Source organism: Mesitornis unicolor, unplaced genomic scaffold (genome assembly GCF_000695765.1).
Source record: "Mesitornis unicolor isolate BGI_N332 unplaced genomic scaffold, ASM69576v1 scaffold22023, whole genome shotgun sequence".
NCBI lineage: Eukaryota > Metazoa > Chordata > Aves > Mesitornithiformes > Mesitornithidae > Mesitornis > Mesitornis unicolor.
In genome coordinates, this window is record NW_010176988.1 from 12,219 (window position 1) to 27,825 (window position 15,607).

Below are 15,607 nucleotides of genomic sequence, written 5' to 3' on the forward strand. Positions count from 1 at the left end.
GTTTGAAACCAAATGAAAATGAATCAAAAGATCCTTCTCTAAGAGTATGGGTCTGTTTGGACTAAAAAATTAACAAAATGTTTATGAAAAATACATGTTGTGGAATGTTTCTGTCAACTGATTCTGATTTCTTCAGATTATGAAATGTTTCAAAGCTGTTCATTAGGCATTTTGCATGACTGGTTACCTAAGTGGTACCATAGTATCATATCTTCCTGAATAGAATCTTCCAACTTCTTTAAAAACAGAAGAATTATCCACACTGCACCATGCTACTGTATGTATAGCTTTTTTCATGATGAAAATCATGCAATCTTCAGAGATAGGGATCATTTTCATAACTATTTTGTAGGTGCACAAATATTTTGTATTATTCGTAGGAATGAACCCACAGGTAGAGATTAAATAGCGGATTTTGTATTTTTAGAATTTTTTAATGAAAGCATTTCTGTATATTATGACATGTTTAAAGATCCAAAACTCAATACAAAACTCTGGCAGTAGGTAACTGATGAAACCGGAATGTCCACTTAACTTCCTATGCAGTGTCAAAGAGGTCTAGTATGTAAGAGATATGGAGAAATATGCACATTTATTTCGCTAATCTGTTTTCCTGACCCTTCCTAAGTGAAGTCAAAGGCAAAACTCCTTAAATGTAAGGGAAAAATCCTGGAGTTACCTAAGTCCAGGCTCTTCAGCCTATAACTATAGCAACCGAATGCCTCCTGGGAAGACAGTGTGCACTCTTGCCAGCCCTTCTTCAATATAATAAGGTAACGTCATCAAGATCCCAAGTCAGAAACTCATCAGTTACATCCCAAAGTTTAGGCAGCAAAAAGAGAAAAGGCTGGATTGCCTTAGTTGATCATTGGAAGCAAATGGAGTTAAAGGCGGAAAAAAAACCTCACAAACCAAACATTGGGACTCCTTCTATTCAGTATAGATTCTCTCAGATTATTTGAAGAACCACTTAAAACATTTTGAACCGGAAACAGGCTAGCTTTTCAACAATCACTATTACTCCACTACTTTTTTGATTTATTTGCCATAGTGATGAATGCTAAGTACCTTTGAAAATGCTTTAAAAGTTGATATTTTTCTTTTCAGAGATCCTTTGACTGCAAAGACTATTAAAAGAAGGAAGACGGCATGAGACTGGATTCAGTGCAGTAAAGTAGGTTAGTTTGGGGACAAGAAAAAAAGTCATTATTTAGACCTTCTTGTGTTGCCGTGATGAGAACTTACCATTGCTTCTGGCTGCTGTTTTGGGCTGGTCAGCCCCACCAAAGTTTCTTAACAACGTTATCCAAAAGGACTAGTGGCTTTCCAGAAAAGGAAAAGGTTCTGGTGCTGTCTGGAAACAGCAGGCGAGACCTCCATCGTTCCAAAAGGAGCTGGATGTGGAATCAGTTCTTTTTATTGGAGGAGTACACAGGAACTGACTACCAATATGTTGGCAAGGTAAGATTCTTTCATATGCATCTATGGTTTTATTTTAGAAGCACTAGAAAGCCAGCAATAGCAAGTAGGTAAGAACAACGCCTGTTACAACTTTTAATTCACCTTCCTGTCTGCCCAGCTTCCACTGAGGAGTAATTCAGTGGAAACGTTAGTACACTTCAGCTTCAAATTGTAATCAACAACAGGAAGTTCTTAGTTTATCCAGTAAGTCCCATGACCAATCATACACAGTTATGTTAAAGATTTACCTTTTTATTTTTGGCTGGAAATAATGCAGCTTAATTATAGGATTGTCTAGGCCAGATTTCTAGCTTTAACATGTAATCTGCATTTTCCCCTTATGCTCATTAATTTTGCTAGAGTCAGACTACATAAACAAGAAGAGGTTTTGTTCCAAGTTGTTTAGGATTCTCAGCACTCCTGTTTTGGTGAGGATTCTCTCTATCCAGCAAAAGGCAATCATTTCCCTTTTTATTCCCCACTGCACACAACAATGCTGCAGCCACTTTCTGATGAGCTTTTGTGGTGCCACTGAGGACTGTATGACATGACCATAATACCACAAGTCATGCTATTACAAATGGTTGAAGCACACTCTTTTAAATACTAAAAAGCCACAGACAGCTGAAAATTTCTAAGCTTAAAGCATGCTGACAGTTAGAAAAGGTCTGTAAAAAATAATAATTAAAAAAAATCACAGCCTAACTCCAAGAATATCCACCTCCCTGAGCAGCATACTCTCATGTAGGTAACAATCTTTATGTGAATACTAGAGCTAATGCACCTGTGGTAAGTCTAGAGAAAATCTACACTGCCCAAGGTGCCATAATTTATAGAATCCTCTCTTGCAGTATGCAGGAATTATGCTATTGATGATGACATTCAAAGTAGAAACAACACAGTTTAGTTTTCCAAACTAAAGTGGGACTGTGTCTGATCTAGTTTGATCTCTCAAGCCTCTTAGCAAAGGCTGCAGATCACAGTGGGTTGACATTTTATTTCCCTCTGTAAGCTTCTGAGCATTCCCATGAGATATGGTGGCTGCTTCTCTTGCCCGCCAATCAGCTGTCAGTCAAAGTTGGATGCGACACTCCTTTCCTGCTAAATGGCTGCAAGGCATGATTCAAATGAAGAGCTACTCAGCTGGTGTAATACTCTAAGAGCTCCGATCAGGATAATCAGCATTCATGAAGGGTACCATTGAGCCCAATCTACAGGAAAAAGCCAAAGGCAGAGAGTCCTCAGAGAGAAGAAGTAGAGAGGGAAGATAAGAGGGTAAGAAAAGAAGCCAGAAGAGAGTAAAAGGGAAGAACAGGAAAGACAAAGGTGGATGGAGAGGAAACTTTACAAAGAAGAATCAAGATAGAGGAGAGGAAAGGGCCATCAAATTAGAGCAGAGGATAGGAGTTGGAAGAAAAAGGTTACCTAAAGAGAGCACAAATAAAAAACATAAGATGAGACAGAGAAGGAAAAAAAATCCCAACAGGTAAGAAGTGTGGAGCCAAGGAAAAAAAATATAAGACAGCAGTCATCCACATGCTCTGGCATTTCACAGTCTGCTTGGGAGGGTTAGGGTGATGGGAATTCCCTTCTCCAAAGACAAATCATGTGATGCTGAGATGAGTCCTACAGCCTGTCATTTTCACTGTGAATTTTTACATTAAACCTGCTCAGTCCCAAGTTCCCTGTTCTCTCCAGTGCAGAATTTGAGTAGAAGCTATTGGCATCAGGGGAACTGATGGGAAAGTGAATATTCCTGCAGGATGAGTTTGCTGAGACACAGTTAAAAAATGCTCTAGTTGGACCAGAAAATGAAGAAAGTTTGAACTGGAGTCACAGAAAGAGAAAAAAAAAAAGTAGATGTTGTTTTTAAAAGCTGTTCTTCTGCCTATCGGTACTTTAATATACTTACTATACAAAGCATAGAAATGACACATAATGTATAAATGTCATTGACTCTGTGTCCCTGGGCTGTTCACAAGTGGCCTTTCACACGTCTTTCAAATGCCAGAACCGCTCACACCCTCGTAATTGAAAAATTAGCCAAGAGGCATGGAAGAGCAGCCATTTATTATTAGAGAAAGTTGAGTATTGGTGTGAGGATAAATTATGGAAACAGCTGAATGTCTCCAAATTGAGGTAACCAGGCAATTTAACTGAGCAATTAAACTTGATTGGTATGGGCAAATGAGGATAATGAACATGTTTATGAAGCATATTTTTTCTCAGAGTACTAAATGTTAAGCTTAATCATGAACCTAAAATGGTTAAGAATATTTGGTTATAGTCTTTTTATTCTCTTATATCATAAAGAAATGTGAACACAAAAAATCTTTTTAAAACAAATAGCAATATATGTATGTAAAGGGGAATTGTGTCTTACTATATAAACAGTTAGACCTGGATATTCTGGGTTTTTGTGTTCTGCAATTAAAGTTAGCAGGCAGTAACATCATAATTATAAAAAATGATTCCATATAAGCTACAAGAAAAAAACCTCAGGTTGGTTTTACTTTTGTCTTTTCATTTGTTAACATCTGTTTAATTCAAACTTCTGCGTGGAAATTTGAGATATAAGAAGTCTGTTGTGAAAGATTCTAACAAGCAGCATTATTTCTAAAAACTGCCCAAATTCCAGTTGTAAAATCCTGTAACTGTTTATACTACAAAAAACACATTTATATCATAATAGCTTTAGAGAGAAGGGGAAGAAAAGTGAAAGGGAATGCATTCAGGTTTGAGAAAATAAAAATGAAAGGTAATCTTTCTGAAGACAGAGCTCAAACCAGTACTGAAGACAATGCTGAAGCATCATCAGAGTCATGGAGCGGAGCACTACTGTGCTTCATACCCTCTATACTCTATATCAAATGAACCTAAATGCTTTCCATTCTTTAGCAGATAATTGCCTAAGTACATACAAAATAAAATAACCCTGTTTTTGGTACCCATGGGTACTATCAGCTATTAAAAAGTGCTCCCTACTTTTGTATGCTGCACACTTTACTGTCAGCCCAAATATGCTGCTGTATCACACTGGACAAGAATACGTGTCTGCCAACAAGAAGTTTCCAATGTTATTGATACAGGTTGATTGTGTGCTGTGGCTCTGACACCAGATCCACCCTTTTATTATCCAGTTCTTGTATTCCTGAATTTCTTTCCTATATCTTCATGAAATAAAGCCTTTTAAAAAGAATAGAAGTTCAAACCTCCAGTCTTGGTTAGTCTCAGACATAATAACGTAAGGAATTTGCAGAAAAGTTCTAGACTGGAATTATTCATTGTACTGCTGAACGACTTGTGAACTATAGCTATTCACTGAAGTGTGATTGATGGGCACAGTGACATTTTAACCTGAAGATATCTTTTCTTCTGGTTCAGAAATTATGGCACTTGGCAGGGACTCAATCGCAAAATAAAATAAAAAGATTACATGAGCATCAAAGTAGAGAAGTGCCCAGCACTACTACCTAGCCAAAATCTGCAAGTCGAGATTTTGTAGAGATCTTGTCATACCTGTGGCTGCTTAGTACAATTTTAAAGGGCTGGGGTAAATAAATCTCTAAATCACAGGTAAATGATGAAGTGGTAATGCAGGTGTATATAGAAATATATGCTACATTCCCTAGAGGTCTTCAGATATTCCTGAGCAAATGAGTGAAAAAAATCTGCCCTGTTACAGGATTATACTCAAAGGTATAGTTATCATTTGTATGCACTTGATGTCTTTATATGGCTGTCCCATTGGCTACATAAAATCCATGTACTGGCATCCATCACTAAGTGTTCTTCTCAGAGCACAAGCCTACAAATCATTGTTACATAAAGGGATAGGATGCCTCTTTCTTTTAGAAAGACTAAAGAAAGCATCTGATGACTAAAGAAAGATCTGAACAAGTCTTAAATCTTACTCATTAACCCAGAAATAGCTTCTGGCAGCCTGCAGTGGAAAGGAGCAACTTGCTTTCCTGATAACAACAGGCACAACTGTAGAGCTGTTTTGTCGCACTCTGTCCGGCACCAAAAGGAAACTTCCAAACATACTTTTCATTTTTGCTGTGTCTTATTGATGTTCATATAGTTCAAGCAGTACGCTCGCCTGGAAGCTATCTGATGTTACTACCTGTACAACCCATCGTTAACAATCATCATCTACTGACAACTCCGTATTTCAAGGAGGATAAAGTCAAAGTCCTGCTACTATGTGGCTTGGCAAAGCAGAAACTTACATTACTCTAGGCAAAACCAGAATCCTTTTGTTTGGTGTTGAAAGGCCACTGGGAAAGATAAGTTCCCCTCTGTCAGGAATGACTTAAGGTGCTGTTGATCCTGGTTTGGGGATCAACTAAATGATATCACAATATAGTTTCAGTACTGTTTTCTTTCTTTTGACTGATATTTCTTCTGTCTACAACTATTCTAAAGGCAAGCAGAACCATTCCTTGCAGTATAGTTCACCAGAAGCATATCAAACAAAATCATCATAGAATCATTTGTTTGGAAAACACCATTGAGATCGAGTCCAACCATAACCTGCCCACTGCTAAACCATGTCTCCAAGCACCACATCTACCCATCTTTTAAATACCTCCAGGGTATTTAAAATATAAAAGGTAGAATCTCTCCAAAGCATTGAAAGTAGTGGGACTAAGTCACACACTGAGACAAAAATATTTGACAGTGAGTACACAGAAGGGGCTATTTAAACAAGAAAAATTATTTTTGTACAGTCCATGCATTTTCAGCAATTGAGGTGGTAATGGGTCATATTGGTCAAATGGTTAAAAAGGTTATCTTAATTGGAGGACGTGATAAATGATCAAGAGAAACCTTCACTTTCTCCCAGATCTTAAGTACACTAGCATTTCATACTTAGCATCAAAACTTTTCTTCTCCCAAAAAAGCGAAATGTGAGAAGTCAAACTAAAATGACTCTTCTCATCTACACTTCTAACATAACTTATGCAGTTCTATTGGAAAACTTGCTCAGTATTTGTTTTCTTTACTTTGTAATTTGCAATATGATAGACACCTGATGCCTTCAGTTTCCCATTCCAAACACAGTGACTATCTGCCGTCTTTACAAGGCCTAAAATTGTAAGTTCCACTTGTGACTTCTATTTATTTAGGGATTCTACTCAAAACAGTTTTAAATTTATTTTGACGTTCAGAATATCCTTTCTCTGGGTCTAGATTCTGCAGTCTGCTAGTTATCCCTGCGTTGCACCAGTCAAGGTGAGGTGCTCTGTGGGTTGCAGCACTGCTCACATTGTACACAAAGCTCTGGGCTGGACCCCTGTCCCTGGCAAATAAATCCTCAGCAGTCTTCTTTCACAGCTAACCGTGCACATGAAAGCAGACTTTACACTGTACCTCTCAGAGGACCTCCACACCATTTTCCACACAGGAGGAGGAGGACTAAAGTTTGCCACTTTTCCAGATTTAGGCTCCCTCCAGCATACTGTCTTTGTGAGGGTGCTGTGGTCCTCAGGGAGCACTAGCAATTGTTTGCACCACTCTACAGAGGAACTTCTCTCTTAGCAGGGCATAGGGCTTTTGTGGGCCATTTATGCACTCCTGCCCTGACTCCTGACAAGAAAGTCACAGGGTTCTATATGTGTACCAATATTAGTTCATTCCAATGATATTTTTAACTCTGTGATGAAAGAAGCATTAAGACCAGTCCTTTTGAGGAAGGCGATGTACAGGAGGGTTAAATAACATTATGCGCAGCTAAACCTCAAAAATTTCTAAACCTGGATTAAAAAAAAAATTAAAATGACAGTTCTTAGCCCCTTTCCCTCAGCCTGTTTAAATGATTAGGTCACCTGCCTCTTGCTTCAATAGGCTGAATACTTGTCATTCTCTTAAAAGGTAGAACAAATGGCGTGGTGCATCTGTGATTCCTTTATTCCTCATCCATCATTCATATTTTATGTTCCACCACTTGACTTTCCCAACTGCCCTTCATTCCTATATTGAATTGCACACACATACACACACTTGTCTTATATTCCTCTTTGAAAGATTTACTGGCGCTGATAGAAGTTCTCTGTACTGTTGGTCTCTGTGGAATAGAGATAACTCTGAAATGAGGGACAGTTGAGAGGTTAGAGGCCCAGGACAACAATCCAAGAACAGCCTGCAGATTTTAAACTGTCATATGGGGGCTAAGAAAGGAGATAATGAGAAATGGGTGGGATAGGCAAGAATGTTATTCAGAAAATGAAAAGGCAGGAAATACAGCATGGTTAATTTTACGATCATCATAATTGTGGATCTACTTGGCATCATCCTTGTACCCAAATATATTACACAATATAAGAGCCTTACAACCATCTGTTTCAAACACAGCACATTTTCTACATTATGGCACATGATGGTACTTACAGTGTAATGGTACATAACCTCTTCCCCTTCTTCTCATTCTGCCTAGAAAAGCAAGCAAATCCTGGAACCCTTGAGCTTGAGCTAATATTTCTGTTAATTTTTATTTTTCATATGTGGTGCCCTGAACTGGACTTTTTTTTCCCATATGCTAATGACCTGGTCAGACCGGAGGTTACATTTTGGGCCACACCTTCTCACAGATCATCCTGTCCTTGTCAGCTATCTTAATTTTTGTGCCTTCAGACCTCTGGCTACAGAAAAATAGCTGAACACATTAATCTTCCTCCCCAAGGAGAAACTGCAGGTGTAGTTCATGCTTTATTTTGTGTTACTTAGATCACTGGTCCTTGGAGCTGTGATTACCATTTTCTTATTTGCTTGTATAGCACAGTAAAGTCCTCACTAAAAGTTGCAATGCCGTGAATATAGAACTTGCAGGCTAGCAACAGCAAAAAATATTAAAAAATCCCTCTTTCAGACTCAAGACAAAGAACCATTGCTATTCCACTATCTGCTGTTTACAGTTGACTCACCAAAAATATTAAACCATAAAGCTTAGAGAAATCTCTCTATTAAATGAAAGTCGTATTGTCTGTGACTCTCTTTTCTTTTGCTGCCATTGCCCTCACTGGTGAACGTGGGGCAGCAACAAATTGAGAGCTGTGGCCGGTCAGTGTAACATTTCAAAACACGAACTGAAAATGTGTTGTGATGTTAATAGCTACTGTTGATCCATATGCGCTAATGCAGACTGTGGCTTGCTTTCACCATTAATGGGGTGAAACAAACCTCAGCATGCACTTGCAAGTATTTCAGGGTTCAGTGAAGCTTGTAGTTATCACAGAAGTCTGAGGTGGCAGATGAAGGAAAGGGAAAAATCACCCTCTAGAAGGAAAGGAGAAAGGAAAACTATCAATCCTTTCTCTTCTTTTCTAATTTCACCAAAAAAAACCCCTTGGAACAACAAAGTTTATAAAGAAATAAAACCCTGAGTGAACTAGGAGTTAAAAATGTGCATTAAAGAAGGGGAAAAACAGATCAGCAAATGTTTATTCTGGAACTATCATTCCCACTGTTTTCTTTTCACTGTTGTTTTATTTTGGAGCCATATCATCCAAAGAAGACTGCAGTCTCTCTATCCCCAACTTGCATATGCTGTGTTGTACAGATTAGTGCTCAAGAACAGCTGAGCTGGAATGGCCTCCCTGTATAGGGATATCGTCTATTTGGTGCTATTTTTTACTCTCTTTCTTTGTGAAACATCAAACAATATTTCATCATTAGATGTCTATTGGAACAAAGAGGGTTTTACTGTCCCGCACAGACTCACATAATAATCATTCAGCTGTCTTTAGCATGTTTGTCAGCTTTGCCCATGCTGTATCCTCATGTTGGAAGGAGACATCGAGTTACATCATTTGTATTACTTCTGTGTTTAGCATCATGTTATTATTATTAGAAGGTTCAGTTCTCCCTAAAAGACAGAAATAACTGTACCTTTGGCTTCCTGACATGCTTCCTCCTACCTAGCAGCTCTTGCAATCCAGCTGATCTGGGCACTGGCAGAGGATTTAAAGGGCATGCAAACAGAGGTGCCAGAGCATTCATAGTTTCTTTCCACTCCATGCTCTTTCTGTGGTTTTACACATTTCAGGTCAGTTGCTTAAAGCAGAGTTAATGCTGCTTACAGCTGCTAAAATTCCTCACAGAATGCCCTGTACATGTAAGGAAAAACAACTGCCAAGGGGGTTGCAGGCCAAGAGTTAATGCCCTGGCATGAAAACCCTTGCATGTATATTCATGGTAATTGTAAACTGGTGTAAGCTTGAGCCTCATGCTACTTCCAAGTAACAAAGCCTGTCAGGATCTATATAATTCACTCCAGTAAACCTACCTTATGCAAATGCCTATTACTTTATCTACAGAAAATATTTTATGACAGATTCCTTTTAGATTATTTAGACTGATTGAATCACACCAGTTATATGTGCTTCAGAAGGAATTCTTTTATTTCACGAATGCTAGATGTGAAATAATTTTGATAGCATAGGCACAAATATTCTCACCAAGAGAATTCTAGGCTCTCCAGTCAGAATAAGCCCTCAATTCCCAACAGAAAATGTTGGATCTTGAACTATTACCTGAGACCTAAGACTGAATATCACTCCTGCCAGATAAAATCACAGAATAATTAAGGTTGGAGGAAATCTCTAGAGGGTATCTGGTCCAATCCCCTGCTCAAAGCCAATCCAGTTGGAGCAGGCTGCTCAGTGCTGTGTCCATTCAAGTTTTGTGTATCTTCAAGGATGGGCACTTCTCTCAGTGCTTAACCAGCTCTCCTTTTACTTCTTTATCTCCTAATCAAAATTTCCCTCATTGCAACTTGTGTCTATTTCCTCTCATCCTATTGCTGTCTTCTTTAGCTCTGCCTTCTATACATCCTCACATTAGGTAGCCCTAAACAACAATAAGCCTTCTGTTGTTAAATCTAAACAAAATAATTTCTTGCTCCTCCGCTCATACATCTTATGCTTTAGCCCCCCTAGCCCTTTTCTGTAAACTCACTGCAATACGTTAATGTCTTTCTCTTGCAGAGGTGGGGCAAAACTGGATGCAGTACTCCAGTTGTATTTTCACAAGCTCTGAATGGAGGAGAATGATCAATGGCCTCAATCAACAAGCTATGGTTTTGCTAAAACAAATCAGTTGGCTTTCTCTGTGGAAGGACACACTGCTGATTCATGTTCAATTTCTTGTCTACCAGAACACCCAGAATATTCACTGCAAAACTGTTATCTGTGCAGCGAGTACTACTGCAAGGGTTTATTCCAGTATAGATGCAGGACTTTGCATTTACCTGTGCTGAACTTCATGAAGTTTCTGTCAATCTGTTTTTCCAGGCTGTTGAGGTCCTTCCAGATGGAAAACTGTGTCAAAGGCCTTGCTAAAGTCATGCAATAGCCAGTGTTCTCTACTTGTCCACAGTGCCATCCATGCCATCATGGAAGGGAATCAGATTAGTTAAGCATGATTTTCCACTACCAAATCCATGTAGATTATTCCAAATCACTTTCTTTTTTCTCCATGTGCCTGGATTTAGTTTCCAAGCAGCTTTGCTTCATAACCTTCCCTGGAACCGAGGTATAGCTGGCCACTGTCTAGTTCCCAGATCCTTCTTCTTATGCTTCTTTAGAATGGGTGTGACTTTCCCTATTTTCAGAATTTCAGAACTCTTCCCCAGTGACTATGACTTTTCAGACATTATAGAAAGAAAACATTCTGTCACCAGCCTTGGATGCATTCAAAGTTGTTTTATGAAATTGAGTTTGTCCAATATACTCAAAAGGCTCCTAATTTATTGTTTTAGTCTGCTGTGGATAATGCCTCACTCCACCAGGACTTTCTACTAGGCTTGTGGAACTTTGGGGCTTGTGGGCAAATAACATTTTCACTTCCCTGAGCAGTTCTTCTTTATTCATGAGTAATTGGTCCGATATAACGCATCCTTTGGTCAACTCATCAATCACCCACGCCAAGAAATTGTCTTACGACATTCTGCAGAAACCTGGGCTGTTTGCACACAGACATATTGCCCTTCCAGTCGACACTAGAATGATTAAAGTTTCCCCTGAGTACTATTGCCTGCAATCATAGAGTTTCCTTCGTCTGTCTACAGGAGGCTTCATCTACTTAATTTCTTTGAGCAGGCAGTCTGTGATGTCTTGTGTTGGTCTGTCCTCTTATCCACAGGCTCTTGACTGATTTGTCACCTGTTCCAAAGCAAAGCTCCATCTACTGAGCTGATCTTTTGCTAATTCATCTCTTTGCCTTCCTGACCTAGCCTTTCTAAAGGGCCTAATTCCTTCTGTTGCAGCATTCAAGCCATGTGAGCTATCCCTTCCCATCCTGAGTAATGTACTTCGAGGAATATTCATTTGAAAGAAGAATCTACTCAATGGCAGCCTTAGCTAAGGTTTCCCATAAACATATTCCTAGTTGAGCAGCCTTCCTCAAGACATTTAAATGTGCAGCCTTTTAGATTGTACCTGCTGTCTCACACAAATCCTTAACTATGTGTTTACACAACACAAAATTTTGTTCAGAAACAAAGTTGGGGAACATAACAGCATGGAGTTATTTTTCCTTTCCCCAGTTTCTGAACTGCAGAACTAGATGATCCAGGCATCCAAATAGATTAAGGACTCAACTAAACCTGAATTAATTTCCCACTTGTTAAGTCTTCATTTAAATCTGAATCTGAGTTTTCATTTGTTTTAGTGTTTGTCTATATCCTCCCTTCTCCATCCTCCTACTTTCCTCCCTGCCACACGCACTTTTATATAGCATATAAAATTCATACATATATTTCAGGATTTGATTGTCAGCATCAAGTGCTCAGACTATCGAAAGGTCACCTTTGTCAGTAAGCAAAGGATGAGCATTTGCTTTCAAGCACATCCATCAGGGAGTAGTCAGAAGCTGTTACTTGCTGAAGAAGCCTGATGTTTTATTCAGTTGTATCCCAGTAAAAACATTTCTGGATATTAGGTCAAGGGGTTTTTTTTTGTTTTGGTTTGTATTTTTTTCCTAGTTCATCTTGAACAGATATATTATCTCCTACCCCCACAGGAGAATAGAGGTTTTCACTGAATTAGAAATGTACTTGTTCGTATAACTTAATTAAAGTGCTGTATTTGCCTACCATATAATTTTGAGGCATTTTTGAAAGTTCATGAGTCCAAAGAAAACATTTTCTCAGTGATGAAATAGATAATTCTGACCACTGATAAAGTGTAAGCAACTGTCCCTAGGTAAATTCCCTGAGAAATCAAGGTGGAGCAGTTTCACTAACTATACACATTATGTAATTTAGAGATTAAGGGACATATACTAAAACAGATTATTAATTATAGAAGTGCATATTTGTTCAATGTACTCTTTTCTGAAATATTTTCTCCTAATTTCAGTAGAATACCTGCTGTCGTCCACTCCTATGTGAGTTCCCTTTTTCATTGGGTAATGCAGTACAGGACATAAGTCGCATTAGAGACCTTCAAATTAACTGAAAAGTATTTAGAACAAACCCACAAAAGCATTCTGCAATAAAATGTCTGGGTACACAAAAAAACTCATATTATTGTTTTCCTGTGTAGTATTTAAAATATGAGGTATATATACTGAGTTTTTGGCTCAGTGGGTGTCTTTTCTTGTGAAAAAAGAAAATGGGACATACTTTATATATTAATTATAAGCTTAAACAGTGGAGGTACATTAATTATGCTGTAGGTACTTTTTCCTAGGCACACATCTGTTTTTTGATGTACAAGGATATCAGGATTTTGAAACTATTTTGCTCTGATTGGAAAAGAACCTATAATGAAAGTAGGTGCTTTTGAATTGGATGCACAATTCGCATTGAAAACTGGGAGTTTAGGGGAGATGTTTCCCAGGGAGGCCTGCAGCCTTTTAGAGACTCATTGTATTCCCATTGAGAGTCATTGAAAGTTAAGCACTTAATTTTCCTCAATCCTACAGCTCACCCAATACACATGCATTTCTTTTTCCTTTACCACAAAGTCTTAAGATAACTCCAACTGTTATCTGAGCTAGTAGAGCCAGCCCCAGAGTGCAGAAACTCTCCCATCTACCCCATCCCTTAGATAACCTGTGCTGACAGTAACCTTCAGCTGGTGGATAATAGCAAACACTTCAGAGCAATTAGATTTTCTAGCATTCCAGCTGGATTAGGAATATCACCCCACCTTCTAAATGCGGCAGGCTGTGACAAAGCTACAATATTACTAATCTTTGCTCCAGTTAAACAATCCTCAGTTTTCCCACAAACTAATACAGAACAAATTACACCCAAGGCTCTCAAATCATGTTATAATCATTACATACAGAACTGGACATTGTTAACAACCCACTTTTTACTGCAGGGAGAATGTAGAAACATCAAATAGTGATCTGTCTAAGATCAGACAGGAAGACTGTGACAGAGGCAGTATTAAAACTTGCCAGTTCTGTGTTTGCGGCTACGTATCCTATGGCTGACTATTCAGTTATGGTGGTAAATTTGCAGCAATGAGAAAGTCTGTCTCATAAACAAAAATTACTTGTACAGCTCTTCATGGCTTTCAAGGATTCAAAGGCTTGAATTTTCATTTCTGATCATTGAGGTGTATACACTAGGTAAGAAAATAACTTTTAATCTCTCTTAATCTTCTGCTCAGATACTAATGTAAGAGAGTTTTCTTAGTACGTGAGTTAGGATAAGACAAGTCTGGGGATGGCTAAATTCTGTCTGCTTTTTGGTAAGTGAATGCTGATGCCTCAACTAAAACCATTCCTCACGTCTACTAGGTACTGTTGCTACCACACAGTTTAAAAACACTGATAAAAAATGATGATGTAAGTATGACAAAGAAATGGCAGATGCTGAAATAGATGGACCAAAAAGCATAAAATATTTTTCTTTTAAACTGCCTTGGCCTTCGTTAAGAGAACAATCAGATCTCCACGCTTTTGTGAGAGTAATTGCAGAAGTCTGTACAATGCTCTTTTGTTACCATCACTACTGTTTAGCTGGAGAGGGCTCTTTAATCTTTCAGATAAAGGCATAATGAGACCCAACTGCTCTAAGTAAAACTGGGAAAATTCAGTCTACAACCAAGGATTTTATATTTTCTTTCAAGTGAGAGGTCAGTTATTAGTCAGAGGCAGAATTGTTTTGAGTTCCTCAGAGTCTAAGAGGAATATTGGCTATCTTTCTTACTGTTGTACAGTAGTTCAAAGAAAAGCAAGCAGTTTGATAAAAGAACTTGAAATTCGAGGGCCCATATGTATAGAAATCAGACTTGACAGTCTCTTGTGCCTTATAAATTAAAGACCTGTTTGTCTTTGTAAAGGCAAACTTTGTAAATTCTTGCTATAATTATACTTAGAGATAATAGGAAGAGGAACAAATAAAACTGCATTACCATAGAAGAGCTGAGCAGCACTCAGCTCAGAAGAATGTGGAGACACCTTTACCTAGTTTGCACCTTTGCTAAATATTCATTAAGATCTGATAACGAGTTGCCCCTAGAGAGAAGGGCCAACAGAATAATAGACCTTTCTAGTTTGACACAGAACAAAGGCTCTTGTACCACTGTCCCTCTTTAATCACAATAAAGAGCAGCAGCAGTTGGGGAACCCAAGAGGGAAAAGAGTTGACAGGCCCTAGGCAATGTTGAAAGGATTGACACTTTCCAATTGATTTTTTGCGAAGCTGATTAGCTGTGGCTGCATGTTTGCACCTCAGGTTAAAAAACCCATTTGTGATTTTGAAGGGTGTGTAATAAAGGTGTGAGTCACCAGAGTATAGATGCTTATTCTTAGCTTCATACATTTAAAACAGAACAGGTTACTAACTACAGTTTGGGCTGACTACTCCATAAACCAAGGATCACAACATCAGCTGAACTGCTGTTCCTGTCTATCTCAGGCCATGTGGCCTCACATATAGCCCATACAGAAAGAGAAAGAAAGGAGCCTTCCAGACTGCCTGGCTGGAGGCTCCAAAGTGAGAGCACTTTGCTTCTTGTCCGTGGTCTAATGACAAATTCTTTTTCTAGTGCCTGTTATACTCTATTTTTTACACTTTTTTTTTTCCACTCCAACACTCTGTACTCTTATAATAGCACCTTTTCTTTGTTTTGCTTGTTTGTTTTGGAATCAGATGCCATCATCTTTTATTTGAAGTTTGCCTTTT

General features: G+C 38.5%; 1 protein-coding gene across 1 annotated transcript in view; it reads left to right on the forward strand.

Annotated features, from left to right (window-relative positions):
• The first annotated feature begins 1,103 nt into the window (after positions 1–1,103).
• The window catches only part of LOC104534125 (cadherin-6), a 48,476-nt gene continuing 33,972 nt past the window's right edge, over positions 1,104–15,607 (forward strand). Inside the window, exon 1 of the mRNA XM_010181916.1 lies at positions 1,104–1,461. Coding sequence (XP_010180218.1) covers positions 1,234–1,461 — 228 coding nt within the window. The 5' untranslated portion in view covers positions 1,104–1,233. The remainder of the gene's footprint in view (positions 1,462–15,607) is intronic.